Below are 17,298 nucleotides of genomic sequence, written 5' to 3' on the forward strand. Positions count from 1 at the left end.
CCCGGATGGCAGAGCTTCTCACCCTATCTCTAAGGGAGAGACCCGCCACACGGCGGAGGAAACTCATTTGGGCCGCTTGTACCCGTGATCTTATCCTTTCGGTCATGACCCAAAGCTCATGACCATAGGTGAGGATGGGAACGTAGATCGACCGGTAAATTGAGAGCTTTGCCTTCCGGCTCAGCTCCTTCTTCACCACAACGGATCGGTACAACGTCCGCATTACTGAAGACGCCGCACCGAATTCGCCTGTCGATCTCACGATCCACTCTTCCCCCACTCGTGAACAAGACTCCTAGGTACTTGAACTCCTCCACTTGGGGCAGGGTCTCCTCCCCAACCCGGAGATGGCACTCCACCCTTTTCCGGGCGAGAACCATGGAGTCGGACTTGGAGGTGCTGATTCTCATTCCGGTCGCTTCACACTCGGCTGCGAACCGATCCAGTGAGAGCTGAAGATCCCGGTCAGATGAAGCCATCAGGACCACATCATCTGCAAAAAGCAGAGACCTAATCCTGCGGTCACCAAACCGGAACCCCTCAACGCCTTGACTGCGCCTAGAAATTCTGTCCATAAAAGTTATGAACAGAATCGGTGACAAAGGACAGCCTTGGCGGAGTCCAACCCTCACTGGAAACGTGTTCGACTTACTGCCAGCCATGCGGACCAAGCTCTGACACTGATCATACAGGGAGCGGACTGCCACAATAAGACAGTCCGGTACCCCATACTCTCTGAGCACTCCCCACAGGACTTCCCGAGGGACACGGTCGAATGCCTTCTCCAAGTCCACAAAGCATTACATGACCCCTTTAAAGGGAAACTGTACTTTTTTTCCCCATATGAGACAAGTACACAGAATAATTTTTTTTTTCAGGATTCTAACGATGATTACAAAAACGCTTGCAAAATGATGCTTATATATATATTTTTACACACTGCAAGTATATATTTAATTAGGGACGGGATTTGATAACATTTTTCCAGTTCCGATTCCACTTTCGATTCTGCTTAACCATTCAGTTCCTTAACAGATGTCTTATCCATTTTTATTTAGAAAAAAAGAAAAAAAGGGGTATTAGCCTCAACTGTGTAACTTGAACTTAAAAAGCCTACAGTGAGGTCACATGCTTTGCATAAAAAAAAAGTATTTAAAAAAAAGAATAAATAAATGTGATGAATAAATATTTTTTGAAAAAAATATAATAATGTGGAAATTACACAAGAATGTAACATTTAGAAACATGTGATATTAACTTATTACATGCAAAGTATGGAATGTCAAGTCTTTATTGGTTATAATTTTGATGATAGTTGCTTACAGTTTATGAAAACTTAGATTTGAAATGGTCAGAAAATGTAGGGTTTCAAAAAGCGTAAGCAAAGATCATCAAAATCGTAATAAAGGCTTGACATATCTCATTTTGCATATAATGAGTTAATATCACTGATTAGTTTCACATTTGAAATTAGTTGCTGACATGAATGGACTTCTACACCATATTTAATTTTTCTGAGTTTCACCTGTATAATAGAATATCAAAGAAAATCTGGTGGGAGGAAAACATGCAAATTCTCTCTGACTACAAAGAAGGGCAACTTTTTTTTTTTGAAAAAAGAGGATTTGCAACCTTATTTTTTTAACCTGAAAACACAGAGGAGGAACTAATGGTTATACAAGCAAGCACAAGAAGACGGTGAAACGTTGGATCAGTCGGCAGCTGAGAGAGTGAGGTCGTCTTGACTCGACTGTAAATGTGAAACTTGGAGCTAAGCTATGCCAACATAAATGGAGCGCTTACTAAAATCAACAAGAAAAAAACTTTCCCGGCCAGCTGAACCAAACAGACAACTGTCCATCAAGTTAATGACTACAATATTGATCATGATACATGCAACACGTCATTCTTGTTATTACAAATACAGTACATACAATATCGAGCTAGCTGCGTACAAAAAATATTAAATGTAGGCTAATACTTTACAGATACCGTAATAGGATTCTTCATGTTGTTCAGTCAGTACAGATGGATGTCCTATCACATCGTGTTGTGCAATACAAACTCAAAAGGCATTCAGCTGCTGATGCAAAAGCTAGTTTACCCCTTCCCGTAGCTAGCTTACCTCTTTCCAGAGCTAGCTTACGGCTAATGCCGTCGCAAGACAATGTGTGACCACGCTAGATAAACAGTTCCTCGGTGTTCGCTCTTCCAATAACAATGTTGCTACAGCTTGGTTATTATACAGATTACGGAACATAAATTAAGTATTTTTGACGGTTTTTGGATGTACTTTTAATTAATTTAGAGGCAGAATGGATTGCTGCAATTAGCTGCATTTCCAGCTGCCAAGAACGAGCCAGTTTTTAGAAAATCGAATGCAAACAAAATAAAAACTTTTGTCTTCTAGTCTTTTATAAGAATTGTGAACGAAAATTCCCCCATAAAAGTGCAGTTTTTTTGGGACGGCGTGGCTCGGTTGGTACAGCGGCCGTGTCAACAACTTCCGAGTTCAATCCCCAGCTTCTGCAATTCTAATCACACCTGTTGTGTCCTTGAGCAAGACACTTCACCCTTGCTCCTGATGGGTTGTAGTTAGGGCCTTGCATGGCAGCTCCAGCCATCAGCGTGTGAATGTGTGAATAGGTGCATGTGGAAATAACGTCAAAGCGTGTTGAGTACCTTGAAGGTAGAAAACCACGATAAAAGTTGAACCCATTTACCATGTAACCTTTCCCGCCGCATAAAAAATATGTTGAGGTATACGCAACTAGGACAAAACCATGTGTTTTAAACATAGACAAAGATATCTCACCCATGATGTTCAGGATGTTGTCCGCTATCTCAGTCGGAGTGACCGTTCCCTGCTTGGTGTCATTTTGTAGAATCTCTAACATGGACTCAAGTTTGTTCAGAGTGCTGTTCTGACACTCTTCACAGATGAACTCCCGACTCACCGCCTAAAAAAAATACAAACGGCAAACAAATATTAGCCTTCATTTTTATAATTTGTTCTCTTTTATTCCCAAGAACATGCATCCTACACACCGTGCACTGAGCTAGCGCGGCAGAGGTTTGCTGAATGTCATTCACAGAATTCAGGTCCAGTGCTGTCAGAGCCCTGGTGATGTTGCTGCGGACTCTGACTCGATGGACACGCTCAGCGAGGGACACCCGGGTAGATTCCCTGCTCTGTTCGTACTGTTGCAACACAAATGCAGAAATGAGCATTGACACACATTGACTTACTCTCAATAATTCATTAGGAATCTATCTTTGATTTCATTTTGGATTTTTGGTATGAACAATTTTCAAGATCTTACAAATAATCGAGAATTTCATCATCACAATCCCCACATTTTTGGCCAGCATCCCAGTTACTGTCCGTGCAATCATTGGTCAATTGTTCCTATCAATCATTACAGCAGCAGCAATAATTGATGACGGTTATCAGTACATCGATACATGTTGACTATTACTGTTGTAATTTCACCTGGAGCAGCTCTATCACAACATAACCCTAACCCAGACTTCCCTATCTCCAGCCACTTCGTCTAGCTCTTCCCGGGGGATCCCGAGGCGTTCCCAGGCCAGCCGGGAGACATAGTCTTCCCAACGTGTCCTGGGTCTTCCCCGTGGCCTCCTACCAGCTGGACGTGCCCTAAACACATCCCTAGGGAGGCGTTCGGGTGGCATCCTGACCAGATGCCCGAACCACTTCATCTGGCTCCTCTCGATGTGAAGGAGCAGCAGCTTTACGTTGAGTTCCTCCTGGATGGCAGAGCTTCTCACCCTATCTCTAAGGGAGAGACCCGCCACCCGGCGGAGGAAACTCATTTCGGCCGCTTGTACCCGTGATCTTATCCTTTCGGTCATGACCCAAAGCTCATGACCATAGGTGAGGATGGGAACGTAGATCGACCGGTAAATTGAGAGCTTTGCCTTCCGGCTCAGCTCCTTCTTCACCACAACGGATCGATACAACGTCCGCATTACTGAAGACGCCGCACCGATCCGCCTGTCGATCTCACGATCCACTCTTCCCCCACTCGTGAACAAGACTCCTAGGTACTTGAACTCCTCCACTTGGGGCAGGGTCTCCTCCCCAACCCGGAGATCATATGAGAGTGCCATCTCATATGATGATATGAATGTCCATTTATCAATCAATCAATCAATGTTTATTTATATAGCCCCAAATCACAAATGTCTCAAAGGACTGCACAAATCATTACGACTACAACATCCTCGGAAGAACCCACAAAAGGGCAAGGAAAACTCACACCCAGTGGGCAGGGAGAATTCACATCCAGTGGGACGCCAGTGACAATGCTGACTATGAGAAACCTTGGAGAGGACCTCAGATGTGGGCAACCCCCCCCCCTCTAGGGGACCGAAAGCAATGGATGTCGAGCGGGTCTAACATGATACTGTGAAAGTTCAATCCATAGTGGCTCCAAGACAGCAGCGAGAGTCCCGTCCACAGGAAACCATCTCAAGCGGATCAGCAGCGTAGAGATGTCCCCAACCGATACAGGCGAGCGGTCCATCCTGGGTCTCGACTTTAAAACACTTCCTTGTGGTGCAGAGAATATGTGTTGAATATTATTTAGTGGAAACTTTGTATATATTTTGCTCCAGAGTCACTTTTATAACCCATTCTTTTGAGTCAGTCTGTAAGATGTTTGATCGTGGAAGCGTTACTGGATTGCAAATGAAACCATGTGCCACCTGCCCCAAAAGTTTTACATCTGTGGTCCATTCCAGGCTTTCACGTTGTTCCCATTGGGTTGAGTTTTTCCTTGTCCTGATGTGGGATCTAAGCCGAGGATGTCGTTGTGGCTTCTGCAGCCCTTTGAGACATATGTGGTTAAGGGCTAAATAAATAATCTTCCATTGATTTCTTGATGTATCTTTAAAAAAATGTACAGTATTAAAATATATATCTTGAAGTCGTCACCGCTATTCTTTTTTCAGACATGGTTAAAAATAAACAAAACTTCATAAACATTATATAGATTCACCCGGTCACAACATTAGATACACCTGCACGGTTGCTAATCGATTCAGACTGTATAGAAAAATGTGTTTTTTGTAACTGCCTGTCGCACTTCTGTGTTATTATGAACATGCCATCTTTGGGTGAACAATAATATAAATAAATAAATAATAAATGGGTTGTACTTGTATAGCGCTTTTCTACCTTCAAGGTACTCAAAGTGCTTTGACACTACTTCCACATTTACCCATTCACACACACATTCACACACTGATGGAGGGAGCTGCCATGCAAGGCGCTAACCAGCACCCATCAGGAGCAAGGGTGAAGTGTCTTGCTCAGGACACAACGGACGTGACGAAGTTGGTAGGAGGTGGGGATTGAACCAGGGACCCTCGGGTTGCGCACGGCCACCCTTCCACTGCGCCACGCCGCCCCTTTCATTGTTCCTACCTGAGCAAACAACAGTAAAAACCTGGTATCTTAAAAATAGTAAATATTATTATATGTCCATATAATGTATCTGCTGGTGTACCGTATTTCCTTTAATTGCCGCCGGGGCGCTTATTAATTTACAACCTCTTCTCACTCCGGCGTTTACCAAAGGCATGCGGTAAAATTTAGGCCTGCGCTTATAAATTTGAGTGTGATGTAAGGATACCATCATAAAAAGCACATTTAATAAAAAAAAAAAAAATGTTATTATGGTCTTAATATTTAATATTTTCTTAATATTTCATTAGAACTTTTTTTTGTGTTTCCTACCTGGAGCAGAGGGATCCAAAACTGTGTGCATGCTCACGCCAAATTGCTTCAACCTTATGGGTTGACACTTTGGTATTGTATAACATGAATATCCATCGTAACAACATTTCAAAGTCAGTAAAGACTAAATTCATCATAGATCCCCTTTAAGCATGCATCACTCTTCTCAAAGATTAGCGGGTCTTACTTTGACCCCTCGCCCTAGCAAACACTCACAGCCGTGACAAAAAGAAGCACAAAAAGAGTGACAGAATACAGTCATTAGGGGTGTCCAAACATTTTTTTTCCAACTCACGACTTTTATTTGTAACAATTCTTAATCGCAAAAAAAACAATCTAAAATTTATTTGAAAAATTAAAAAAGATATGTATTTTTTTTTTTTTTCAAAATCTGTCCTAATTTAATAAATGTTTGAGTATGATTTTATCAAACAAAGTCAGTTCTTTAAGTAATATACAAATGTATTACAGCTGTTTATTTGTTTTATGGAGGAATGAAGTTCATTATAGAACTGGCACCCAACATTATAAAAAAAAGTTGTGATTTTGAATCGACAACAGATTCCCAAGAATCAAATCGAATCATGTGGTGCCCAAAAATGTACAGTTGTAACAGTTAATTTTTAATTTATAAAAATATTTGTTGAATTTTTGTTTCTGTTTTGCTTCCATGCCTCATTGCCAATTATGCAAATCAGACAATGACTGACTGCATCCTCCTCTCTCGGATCCAAACAGAAATTGTAACTTTTATGTTTTTCCCTTTACACACCAACAGAGACTTAAACCTGTACCCATCCATTTCCTACCGCTTGTCCGTTTCGGGATGGCGGGGGGGTGCTGGAGCCTATCTCAGCTGCATTCGGGCGGAAGGCATTGTACACCCTGGACAGTAATAGTTCAACCTTATTTGAAACAAAAATTGGAAACTTTTTCGCTTTGGTTTTATGGTTACGTTTATGGTTAGAGTTTATTTCGAACATGCATACAATTACAACATTATACATTACAATTTTCAGTTTTTCTATTTAACATGTTCAAAAAGGATTAGGAAAAAGCAGTCCCTATTTCATCCAAGCCCTTTTCCGTTTCATAGCAATTGCGAACACTTTTGTTCACTTCCTGTTCTTAATTAGTTCACAATTTACTCCATAAATGCTACAATTCAGAAAAAAATATAATAAATAAATAGTGAAGTAAGTTTTATTTCAAATAGTGAGATGATTAAAATTATTAATAAGTTGAAAATGTTTATCATGAACCTTCTTTTTTGTACTTTGTAAACACTTAGAGTTGGAACAGTTTTTTTAAACTGCATCATATTAGTACATTGTTTGACGTCTTCCTTTTATCTAATCCATATTTTAATTCAATATGATGATATACTAAAGGTTTGAAATGCAATATGTGCATACAAATGTTTTAAGTCACAATGAAAAAAATGTTACATGTGTCATGGACGGATTTCAAAACAAACACATTTTCGAAAATGATGAATTGTAATAAACTATTACTTAACACAATTGAAAAACAAAAAGTTAAATATTTTGGCCATGCAAACAAAAAGGTGGTATAAATGGCCGCTGAAAGGGAGGCAAAATAGACCTCCTTTTTAGACCAGTTGATCTGCCGCTTCTTTTCTTTCTCCTATGTCCCCCCCTCCCTTGTGGAGGGGGTCCGGTCCGATGACCATGGATGAAGTACTGGCTGTCCAGAGTCGAGACCCAGGATGGACCGCTCGTCGGGACCCAGGATGGACCGCTCGCCTGTATCGGTTGGGGACGTCTCTACGCTGCTGATCCGCTTGAGATGGTTTCCTGTGGACGGGACTCTCGCTGCGGTCTTGGATCCGCTTGAACTGAACTCTCGCGGCTGTGTTGGAGCCACTATGGATTGAACTTTCACAGTATCATGTTAGACCCGCTCGACATCCATTGCTTTCGGTCCCCTAGAGAGGGGGGGTTGCCCACATCTGAGGTCCTCTCCAAGGTTTCTCATAGTCAGCATTGTCACTGGCGTCCCACTGGATGTGAATTCTCCCTGCCCACTGAGTGTGAGTTATCCTTGCCCTTTTGTGGGTTCTTCCGAGGATGTTGTAGTCGTAATGATTTGTGCAGTCCTTTGAGACATTTGTGATTTGGGGCTATATAAATAAACATTGATTGATTGATTGATTGAAAATAGATGAAAAGAGAGGACAAGGACGGCCCAGAGCAACATGAACTACCAACATCAAAGACTGAATAAACTCAATTGCGGTACTGTGAAGGTGTCAGAAAGGAACAAAAGCAATAGGAATTTGAAAAAATTAAAGACGTTTTAAAGAAGACATAAATGATGACGACTGTAATAGTCAACACAATGCACACAAAGTTTTTCCTACCTCATTTAGGACAGTTATAAGAGCCAAGGATAACTGCCTGACTTGTTGTGAATCTCCTTGCTCCAGCAGTTGTTTCAGTTTGCTGTCAGTCAGCTCTGCCAGCCAGTGAGGAAGACTTGTGTACTCAGATGGTGGATCTGGCAGCTCCACCTCAATGGATCTGTGCACAAAGTTTTACTGTAGATAATGCTATTTTATTCATCATTTATTGATGGTCATATATGTTCTAAATATGAGTATATGGATAACAATGCCCTTAAAGGGGATCTGCACTTTTTTGGAATTTTGGTTATCGTTCACAATCCTTATGTAGGACAAGGAAAACATGTATGTTTTCCTTTTTTTGATGAATTCTTATGAATAAATAAATGCGATCAAAAATCTGCTTACAGTGGAGCCTATGGGAGTCGCTCTATTCGGCCTATAAATCCTTTAAAAAACATCCAAACACCTCCATCTAGGTTTTATATACATGCTGTAAGTATATATGTAATGTAGTAACATGCACATTTATAACATGTAATATTTACGTATTTTGATCATTTTGAGCATGCGGCAGCGCATTCATTAAAAAAAAAAAATGCAACTCAACCTTTGCTTTTTCCTTCGACAACATCACTGATTACTACTCACTGCAAACTTCATGAGAGCCAACTAATATAATAAAACATAATTTACCGTAAAATGTCTGCCAATTGCTAGGATGTTGTTATATTCCCGTTTAGATGAAGAATGACTCATAATCCTTGCGAAAAACAAAGCGTGGTGGAACTTAGCATATTTTTGTGTTTTTCTCGCCATTTCTGGGTCTAAATTGAATGCCAAAGTTGACCAACTTGTTGGATTATGTCCTGATCCTTCTACTATCAAGGTGAGAGGCATGATTTAGGATCTAGAATAAGCTTTGAATATCTGAGGTGATAAAGTGTAAACAAGTTTTTTGCTGTAGCAGCAACAAGCTTGTCTGCTCTTTGTGACAATGTTCCGCTAAATATAGTTTGTCTGCGTTAAAACTTATAATAACAATATTAATAATACTTGATTAAAATTCAGGTGGGAAAAAAAAAATCGGAGTATTGTGTAATTTTTTGGATGGTTACTTAAAGGGCTTTATGGGCGAAATAGAGGACCTCCAAATAACTGAATTGCAAGCAGATTCTTATTTCTGTTTATTTATGAGTTATAATGCTTTCAAAAAAAAAAACTGTCTTTTTGTCTCTCATAAAGATTGTGAATGTTGTGCAAGAAGAACATGTATGTTTTCCTTTTTTTGATGAATTCTTATGAATAAATAAATGCGATCAAAAATCTGCTTAAAGTGGAGCCTATGGGAGTCGCTCTATTCTGCCTATAAATCCTTTAAAAACATCCAAACACCTCCATCTAGGTTTTATATACATGCTGTAAGTATATATGTAATGTAGTAACATGCACATTTATAACATGTAATATTTACGTATTTTGATCATTTTGAGCATGCGGCAGCGCATTCATTAAAAAAAAAAATGCAACTCAACCTTTGCTTTTTCCTTCGACAACATCACTGATTACTACTCACTGCAAACTTCATGAGAGCCAACAAACATAATAAAACATAATTTACCGTAAAATGTCTGCCAATTGTTAGGATGTTGTTATATTCCCGTTTAGATGAAGAATGACTCATAATCCTTGCGAAAAACAAAGCGTGGTGGAACTTAGCATATTTTTGTGTTTTTCTCGCCATTTCTGGGTCTAAATTGAATGCCAAAGTTGACCAACTTGTTGGATTATGTCCTTATCCTTCTACTATCAAGGTGAGAGGCATTATTTAGGATCTAGAATAAGCTTTGAATATCTGAGGTGATAAAGTGTAAACAAGTTTTTTGCTGTAGCAGCAACAAGCTTGTCTGCTCTTTGTGACAATGTTCCGCTAAATATAGTTTGTCTGCGTTAAAACTTATAACAACAATATTAATAATACTTGATTAAAATTCAGGTGGGAAAAAAAAAATCGGAGTATTGTGTAATTTTTTGGATGGTTACTTAAAGGGCTTTATGGGCGAAATAGAGGACCTCCAAATAACTCAATTGCAAGCAGATTTTTATTTCTGTTTATTTATGAGTTATAATGCTTTCAAAAAAAAAAATCTGTCTTTTTGTCTCTCATAAAGATTGTGAACGTTGTGCAAAATTAAAAAAAATGACAGTCCCCTTAAAGAATATCAAATAATTACTTGTTAAGGGCAGTGATTGCTCCACCCTGAAGGTCCTCTACTGTGATGGAAACAGCAACACGGTGTCGGGCCGAGCTGAAGCCTGGCGGAAGAAAGGCAGAATGCTCCGGACTGCTGCCTTTGTACACGCAGAACTCTTCGCAGTAGTCTTCTCTGCAGCGTGTCACCAACAGACTGTAGAGTAAAGGTGTCTCTGAGATGCCCCGATCTCTGTATCCTGGAGGAGAGCAGGAAGGAGGATGTTAGCAGGAGATGTTTAAATAAATTGTCAAAAATGTAGGAAAATATAGACAGAATTCACATTCAATCAATCAATGTTTATTTATATAGCCCCAAATCACAAATGTCTCAAAGGACTGCACAAATCATTACGACTACAACATCCTCGGAAGAACCCACAAAAGGGCAAGGAAAACTCACACCCAGTGGGCAGGGAGAATTCACATTCAGTGGGACGCCAGCGACAATGCTGACTATGAGAAACCTTGGAGAGGACCTCAGATGTGGGCAACCCCCCCCTTCTAGGGGACCGAAAGCAATGGATGTCGAGCGGGTCTAACATGATACTGTGAAAGTTCAATCCATAGTGGCTCCAAGACAGCAGTGAGAGTCCCGTCCACAGGAAACCATCTCAAGCGGATCAGCAGCGTAGAGATGTCCCCAACCGATACAGGCGAGCGGTCCATCCTGGGTCCCGACGAGCGGTCCATCCTGGGTCTCGACTCTGGACAGTCAGTACTTCATCCATGGTCATCGGACCGGACCCCCTCCACAAGGGAGGGGGGGACATAGGAGAAAGAAAAGAAGCGGCAGATCAACTGGTCTAAAAAGGTCTATTTAAAGGCTAGAGTATACAGATGAGTTTTAAGATGAGACTTAAATGCTTCTAGAAACAACTTCATAAAAACAGTCGAAGAGCTCTCAAGTGTTTCTACATTAGGTATATTCAGTTAAACAGTTTTGGGTGCCACTTTTTCAGGAAGCTAAGGACCGGGGGGGCCAGACTTCTCTTCTCACTATCAGTCTTATTTTGCTCACTATTAGTCTTATTTTGTATATTCCGGGGAACCAGCGTCCTCGACAGCAGAATTGGTTTTGCTCTATTTATTTCGTCAGAGTTAGAGGAACACCCTGATAATTTTAAAGGGAGACTGCACTATTTTTAAAAATGTTGTCTATCGTTCACAATCATTAGGAAAGACATGACGATGGATGTACGTTTTTTTTGCATTCCTACTCGTAAATAAACGTTAAAAAAAATCTGCTTACAGTGGAGCCAACAATACTACATTTAAATTTCCATCCATTTTCTACCGCTTATTACATATTAACTAAGTATTAGCGATATTGTTATTATAAGTGCTAACAGAGCAAATGCCATGATCATGAGTTTGTGTGTTTATTTTGACATGATTGACTGGTGAGCTGTTTCATCACTTCCTTGCGCCCTGGGAGTTTATCCACTAAAGACGCCGAGATCATTATCCATGCGTTTGTTACGTCTCGTCTCGATTACTGTAACGTATTATTTTCGGGTCTCCCCATGTCTAGCATTAAAAGATTACAGTTGGTACAAAATGCGGCTGCTAGACTTTTGACAAGAACAAGAAAGTTTGATCACATTACGCCTGTACTGTATATACCTTTATATACATATATACATACATATATACCTATACTGTATATACCTTTATATACATATATACATACATATATACCTATACTGTATATACCTTTATATACATATATACCTATACTGTATATACCTTTATATACATATATACATACATATATACCTGTACTGGCTCACCTGCACTGGCTTCCTGTGCACTTAAGATGTGACTTTAAGGTTTTACTACTTACGTATAAAATACTACACGGTCTAGCTCCAGCCTATCTTGCCGATTGTATTGTACCATATGTCCCGGCAAGAAATCTGCGTTCAAAAGACTCCGGCTTATTAGTGATTCCTAGAGCTCAAAAAAAGTCTGCGGGCTATAGAGCGTTTTCCGTTCGGGCTCCAGTACTCTGGAATGCCCTCCCGGTAACAGTTCGAGATGCTACCTCAGTAGAAGCATTTAAGTCTCATCTTAAAACTCATCTGTATACTCTAGCCTTTAAATAGACCTCCTTTTTAGACCAGTTGATCTTCCGCTTCTTTTCTTTCTCCTATGTCCCCCCCTCCCTTGTGGAGGGGGTCCGGTCCGATGACCATGGATGAAGTACTGACTGTCCAGAGTCGAGACCCAGGATGGACCGCTCGTCGGGACCCAGGATGGACCGCTCGCCTGTATCGGTTGGGGACATCTCTACGCTGCTGATCCGCTTGAGATGGTTTCCTGTGGACGGGACTCTCACTGCTGTCTTGGAGCCACTATGGATTGAACTTTCACAGTATCATGTTAGACCCGCTCGACATCCATTGCTTTCGGTCCCCTAGAGGGGGGGGGGGGGGTTGCCCACATCTGAGGTCCTCTCCAAGGTTTCTCATAGTCAGCATTGTCACTGGCGTCCCACTGGATGTGAATTCTCCCTGCCCACTGGGTGTGAGTTTTCCTTGCCCTTTTGTGGGTTCTTCCGAGGATGTTGTAGTCGTAATGATTTGTGCAGTCCTTTGAGACATTTGTGATTTGGGGCTATATAAATAAACATTGATTGATTGATTGATATTGTAGATCATAAATCATGCCTCTCACCTTGATAGAAGAAGGAAGAGCACGTATTCCAGAAAATTTGTACACTTTCACAGCCATTCAGAAATGGCGAGAACAACACAAAAGACGCTTGGTTTCCCCCTCTTGTCTTCGTGAGGTTTATGGTTGTACTTGTATAGCGCTTTTCTACCCCTTTTTAAGGAGCCCAAAGCGCTTTGACAGTATTTCCACATTCACCCATTCACACACACATTCACACACTGATGGCGGGGCCCCTATAATGTTATTAATTTTTTTTACCTGCAGTAAAAAAAAACAGCATCTATCTATATCTTGATTAAAAAAACAATGACTTGTGTGTTTTTTTGGTAACGGTTGATAATGGTTGCGCGCAGTAAAACCTTTCATAAACTTAATTCACCTAAATGTGTGTTTCTAAATGTGTGTTGGACGTCTTAGCTGAAGAGAGCTTTTTTATGATTTTGGTTTACGGAGTAAAAAACTAAACACTAAGGTTTTGGCCATTGTTTTTTTCTACATGCATACATTTGTCTAAATACGGCTAACGACACACATTATAGTGGGTTTCCTGTACATTATCTTCATTACTAAAGGAAAAAATCTAGTTTGCGAGATATAATTCCCTTGGCCATTTATAAGTATTTTTTTTTTTTTGGAGTAGTCAGGTTGAAGCATCCCTCTGTCTCTGACTCCCTCGTCGTCATGTGACATGAGTGCGTGTCTGTTATGATTTTTTTTCTTACTCATTTTGATGACCTGCCTTATCTTGCTTCTGATTGGCCAGTCTGTAATGTTTACCCTAACCTTAGCCAATTGTGACTCATCATACGGACACCAACCAATCCTCATGCCATTTCTCCGAATGTTTGGATGCCCTCGTTCATCAAGGTCATTGTATTTTCTCCATATTTTTTAGCCTGGTTTTGTAGTCCATTTTCCGTCTTTGCAGATTGTAGCTTTGATACCTTGCTACATGGCAGTAAAAGTAGAAAAGTTACAAGAAAAGCTCCTTGTTAAAAAAGTAGCTAATCTACCGCCAAGCTACTGGAAAATGTAGTTTAGTTACATGTAGCTTGTTGCTGCCCATCCCCGCCTAGCAGTTGGCATCCTATTGACAGCAGACATTGTACAGTGGATGATGTAATATTACGTGTGTTGTCTCTCATGAAGTTTGCAGTGATGTTTAAAAAAAACAAAACGCGAAAGTAGTGATAAGTTTTTGAAATTAATGCGTGGTGTATGCTTAAAGTGAGCAAATTACATAAATATTAAATGTGATTATATATGTGCCTGTTACCACGTTACACATATAATTACATCATTTTTTGGTTGCCCTGATGTAGGATCTGAGCCGAGGATGTCGTTTTGGCTTTTGCAGCCCTTTGAGACACTGTGATTAAGGGCTATATAAATAAACTTTGATTGATCGATGTATATAAATCCTAAGTCGAGGTGATTGGATATTTTTAGGGGTTTTATAGGCTGAAGAGAGCAATTCCCATAGGCTCCATGGTAAATGGACTTTTGATCGCATATACGGTATTTAATATTTATAATGCTTTAAAAAATAAAAACATATGGGTTTTTGTCTTCCATAAGGATTGTGAATGATATGCAAAATTCCCAAAAAAGTGAAGTTCCACTCTAAAAACCTTCTGTAAAAAAAGCTAGTCAAAGATTATCTCTGTGACAACACTATTGTTTTTAAGAATTTTCACAAAAATTGTGAGTCTCTCACAAGTTCTTTGAACTGAAATTGCCAGTCGAATAGCCCAAATGTTGAAAAAGAGAGGACCTAAAAGGGAACCTTGTGGAACACCACTATCCATCCATCCATTTTCTACCACTTATTCCCTTTCAGGGTCGCGGGGGGCGCTGGCGCCTATCTCAGCTACAATCGGGCGGAAGGCAGGGTACACCCTGGACAAGTCACCACCTCATCGCAGGGCCAACACAGATAGACAGACAACATTCACACTCACATTCACACACTAGGGACCATTTAGTGTTGCCAATCAACCTATCCCCAGGTGCATGTCTTTGGAAGTGGGAGGAAGCCGGAGTACCCGGAGGGAACCCACGCATTCACGGGGAGAACATGCAAACTCCACACAGAAAGATCCCGAGCCTGGATTTGAACCCAGGACTGCAGGAACTTCGTATTGTGAGGCAGACGCACTAACACTAGTATAACTAAAAAAGTTGAACAAAATAATTTGTTGGGGAATTTGCTGCAACCGTAATTGTCTTCCAAGTTTTAAACTGAAGCTGGAAGTTGGTATGGTGTCATTCCTGGTCTGTATTTGGCCCCTGGACAATTTGAATAGCCCTGTTCTACACTAAACACATCCAACCTTGCATCTGGCAAGTCAAAATGTCTTCTTTAGTTAATGATGAATGAAAAGATTAGTGATATTTGTGTATCAATAGTATACCGTACCTGAGCAGTTGAAGTGTACTCTCTCCAGCAGTGTTCGAATCCTCCAACCTTCACCGTCTACATCACCGTTATTCCTTTCCGCCTCCCCTCCCGCTCTCAGGTGACACTCCCCACCAGCCGGCGGCATGTTGTGGTGCAGGGTAATGGAGGCGGCGCCGTCGTCGTCCAGCGTGTCATCGGTTACATGCAGGGTGAAGATGTAGGAGTCTCCATGGAGAAGGACACCCTGTCGCAGCACTAGATTCATGCCGTCACTCCCTGTTGTCGTCGAGGAGGAGTCCAGGATCAGGGTCTCGTTCTGCGAAGTTACAGCAGTCCATCTCTGAAAAGGAAACAGAGAGTTGTTTGAAAATGCAAGGGTCACGTTGGAGTACAGATCATTTTCCATTGTTCCAACTTTCATTCTATCCACATGAGACAAGAAGTCTCAATACTTCTGCTATCCTACATAAACACATCCAGCTGGTAGACACACTTGAGCACCAAATGAGTCAACTACTTAGACTGTTTTTCTGTTTTTAGACATTACTTATTCTCCCTGGCTCCACTTGACAATGACCTCAGTCTCATACCCACTTACTAATACCTGCACCATAAAAGTAACAGAAGATGGAGGGAGAGTAGGAGGAAGACTCTGGAAATAATGATCTCATTGGTGTCTGTGTGGAACATTGACCTCACCTCTCAGTCATAGTGGGAGTTAAAATTGATTGTGTGTCCCAGAGTGGTTTGTGTGTGTTTACCCCGCGATGAAAGCCCTGGCAGTTTGTGCAGGTTCCTTTGAGGTACACATACGAGTTCTGGCTGACTTCGTAGATGGACTGGGCCCTACAGGACACACACTCCAGATATACCATAGGGATGTGGCCGCTCTGGACGAGCACCTGCAGAAGATACACAAACATCAAACATTTGCACAGCTGTAAATGGGTTGGAAAATGAAGTGCAGGTCACAATATGATATTTTATAGTATTATTTTGCTCATTTTTCTTTGAACATTTTTATAGCCACAGCTTTACTACCTTAAATTCCATATGGCGATTTTTATCAGGAGATTTAAAACAAAGCTTTGACAATCCACGTGTAATAATGACTAACATTTTCCAACATTAGCTCAACAATTTTTTTTTTACAAGCATCTCTTCTTTTTCAGTGAACAAATTCATTATTCTAAGTAGACAAACTTGTGTTTAGTTAAACAGAACTGCACACACTTGATCATTGCTCTTTTGTAATTGTCAAGATGCCTTGATGATACATGACTCACATGAGAAAATACCTGTGTTTTTAAACATATGCACAAAGTAAGACAATAGATGTAAAAAGGACACAGCTGCAAAAAAAAGCAATCAAATATTACTTTAACCCCAGCTATTTCCTGTGTCCAAGAAAAAAAAAGTACAATAGGAAGGGGATTCATATGGACCCATTCGTTGCGATATACCTGACACATGAAACGTGGAGAATTGGGGGATAGCACAGACATTTGTTGGGTATCTTAAAATGAGTTTTGTGGCAATTCCAAATTTGACCAAAGTATCATTTGAATTCTAGGAACGATTTCAAAATGGAACATCTTGCAGGCAGCCTCAAAAAACGGATTATAAATGTGACTGTGCAGCAAAATGTACACTAAGCATATCTAATATATAATATGTAGGCCACAAGGAAGTTTTCAAACTGTATATCACAATCATCATAAATCTCTTTTAATCTGTGTACTAAATCGTGAGTATGCTTGTCTGAATTTTAACCTCAACTTGCAGAGAGACTGGAGATGTAAAATTACCGGTAGCCATTGGTTATGAGCTCATATATT

General features: G+C 40.5%; 1 protein-coding gene across 1 annotated transcript in view; it reads right to left on the minus strand.

Moving 5' to 3' along the window:
- The window catches only part of pkd1a (polycystic kidney disease 1a), a 204,385-nt gene that overhangs the window by 67,692 nt on the left and 119,395 nt on the right, over positions 1-17,298 (minus strand). Inside the window, exons 25-30 of the mRNA XM_061881321.1 lie at positions 16,222-16,362; positions 15,479-15,800; positions 10,364-10,580; positions 8,148-8,307; positions 3,049-3,201; positions 2,816-2,960 (exon numbers count right to left, since the gene is read on the minus strand). Of these exons, the coding sequence (XP_061737305.1) occupies positions 2,816-2,960; positions 3,049-3,201; positions 8,148-8,307; positions 10,364-10,580; positions 15,479-15,800; positions 16,222-16,362 (1,138 nt within the window). The remainder of the gene's footprint in view (positions 1-2,815; positions 2,961-3,048; positions 3,202-8,147; positions 8,308-10,363; positions 10,581-15,478; positions 15,801-16,221; positions 16,363-17,298) is intronic.

Source organism: Nerophis ophidion, linkage group LG20 (assembly GCF_033978795.1).
Source record: "Nerophis ophidion isolate RoL-2023_Sa linkage group LG20, RoL_Noph_v1.0, whole genome shotgun sequence".
In the NCBI taxonomy this organism is placed as follows: Eukaryota; Metazoa; Chordata; class Actinopteri; order Syngnathiformes; family Syngnathidae; genus Nerophis; species Nerophis ophidion.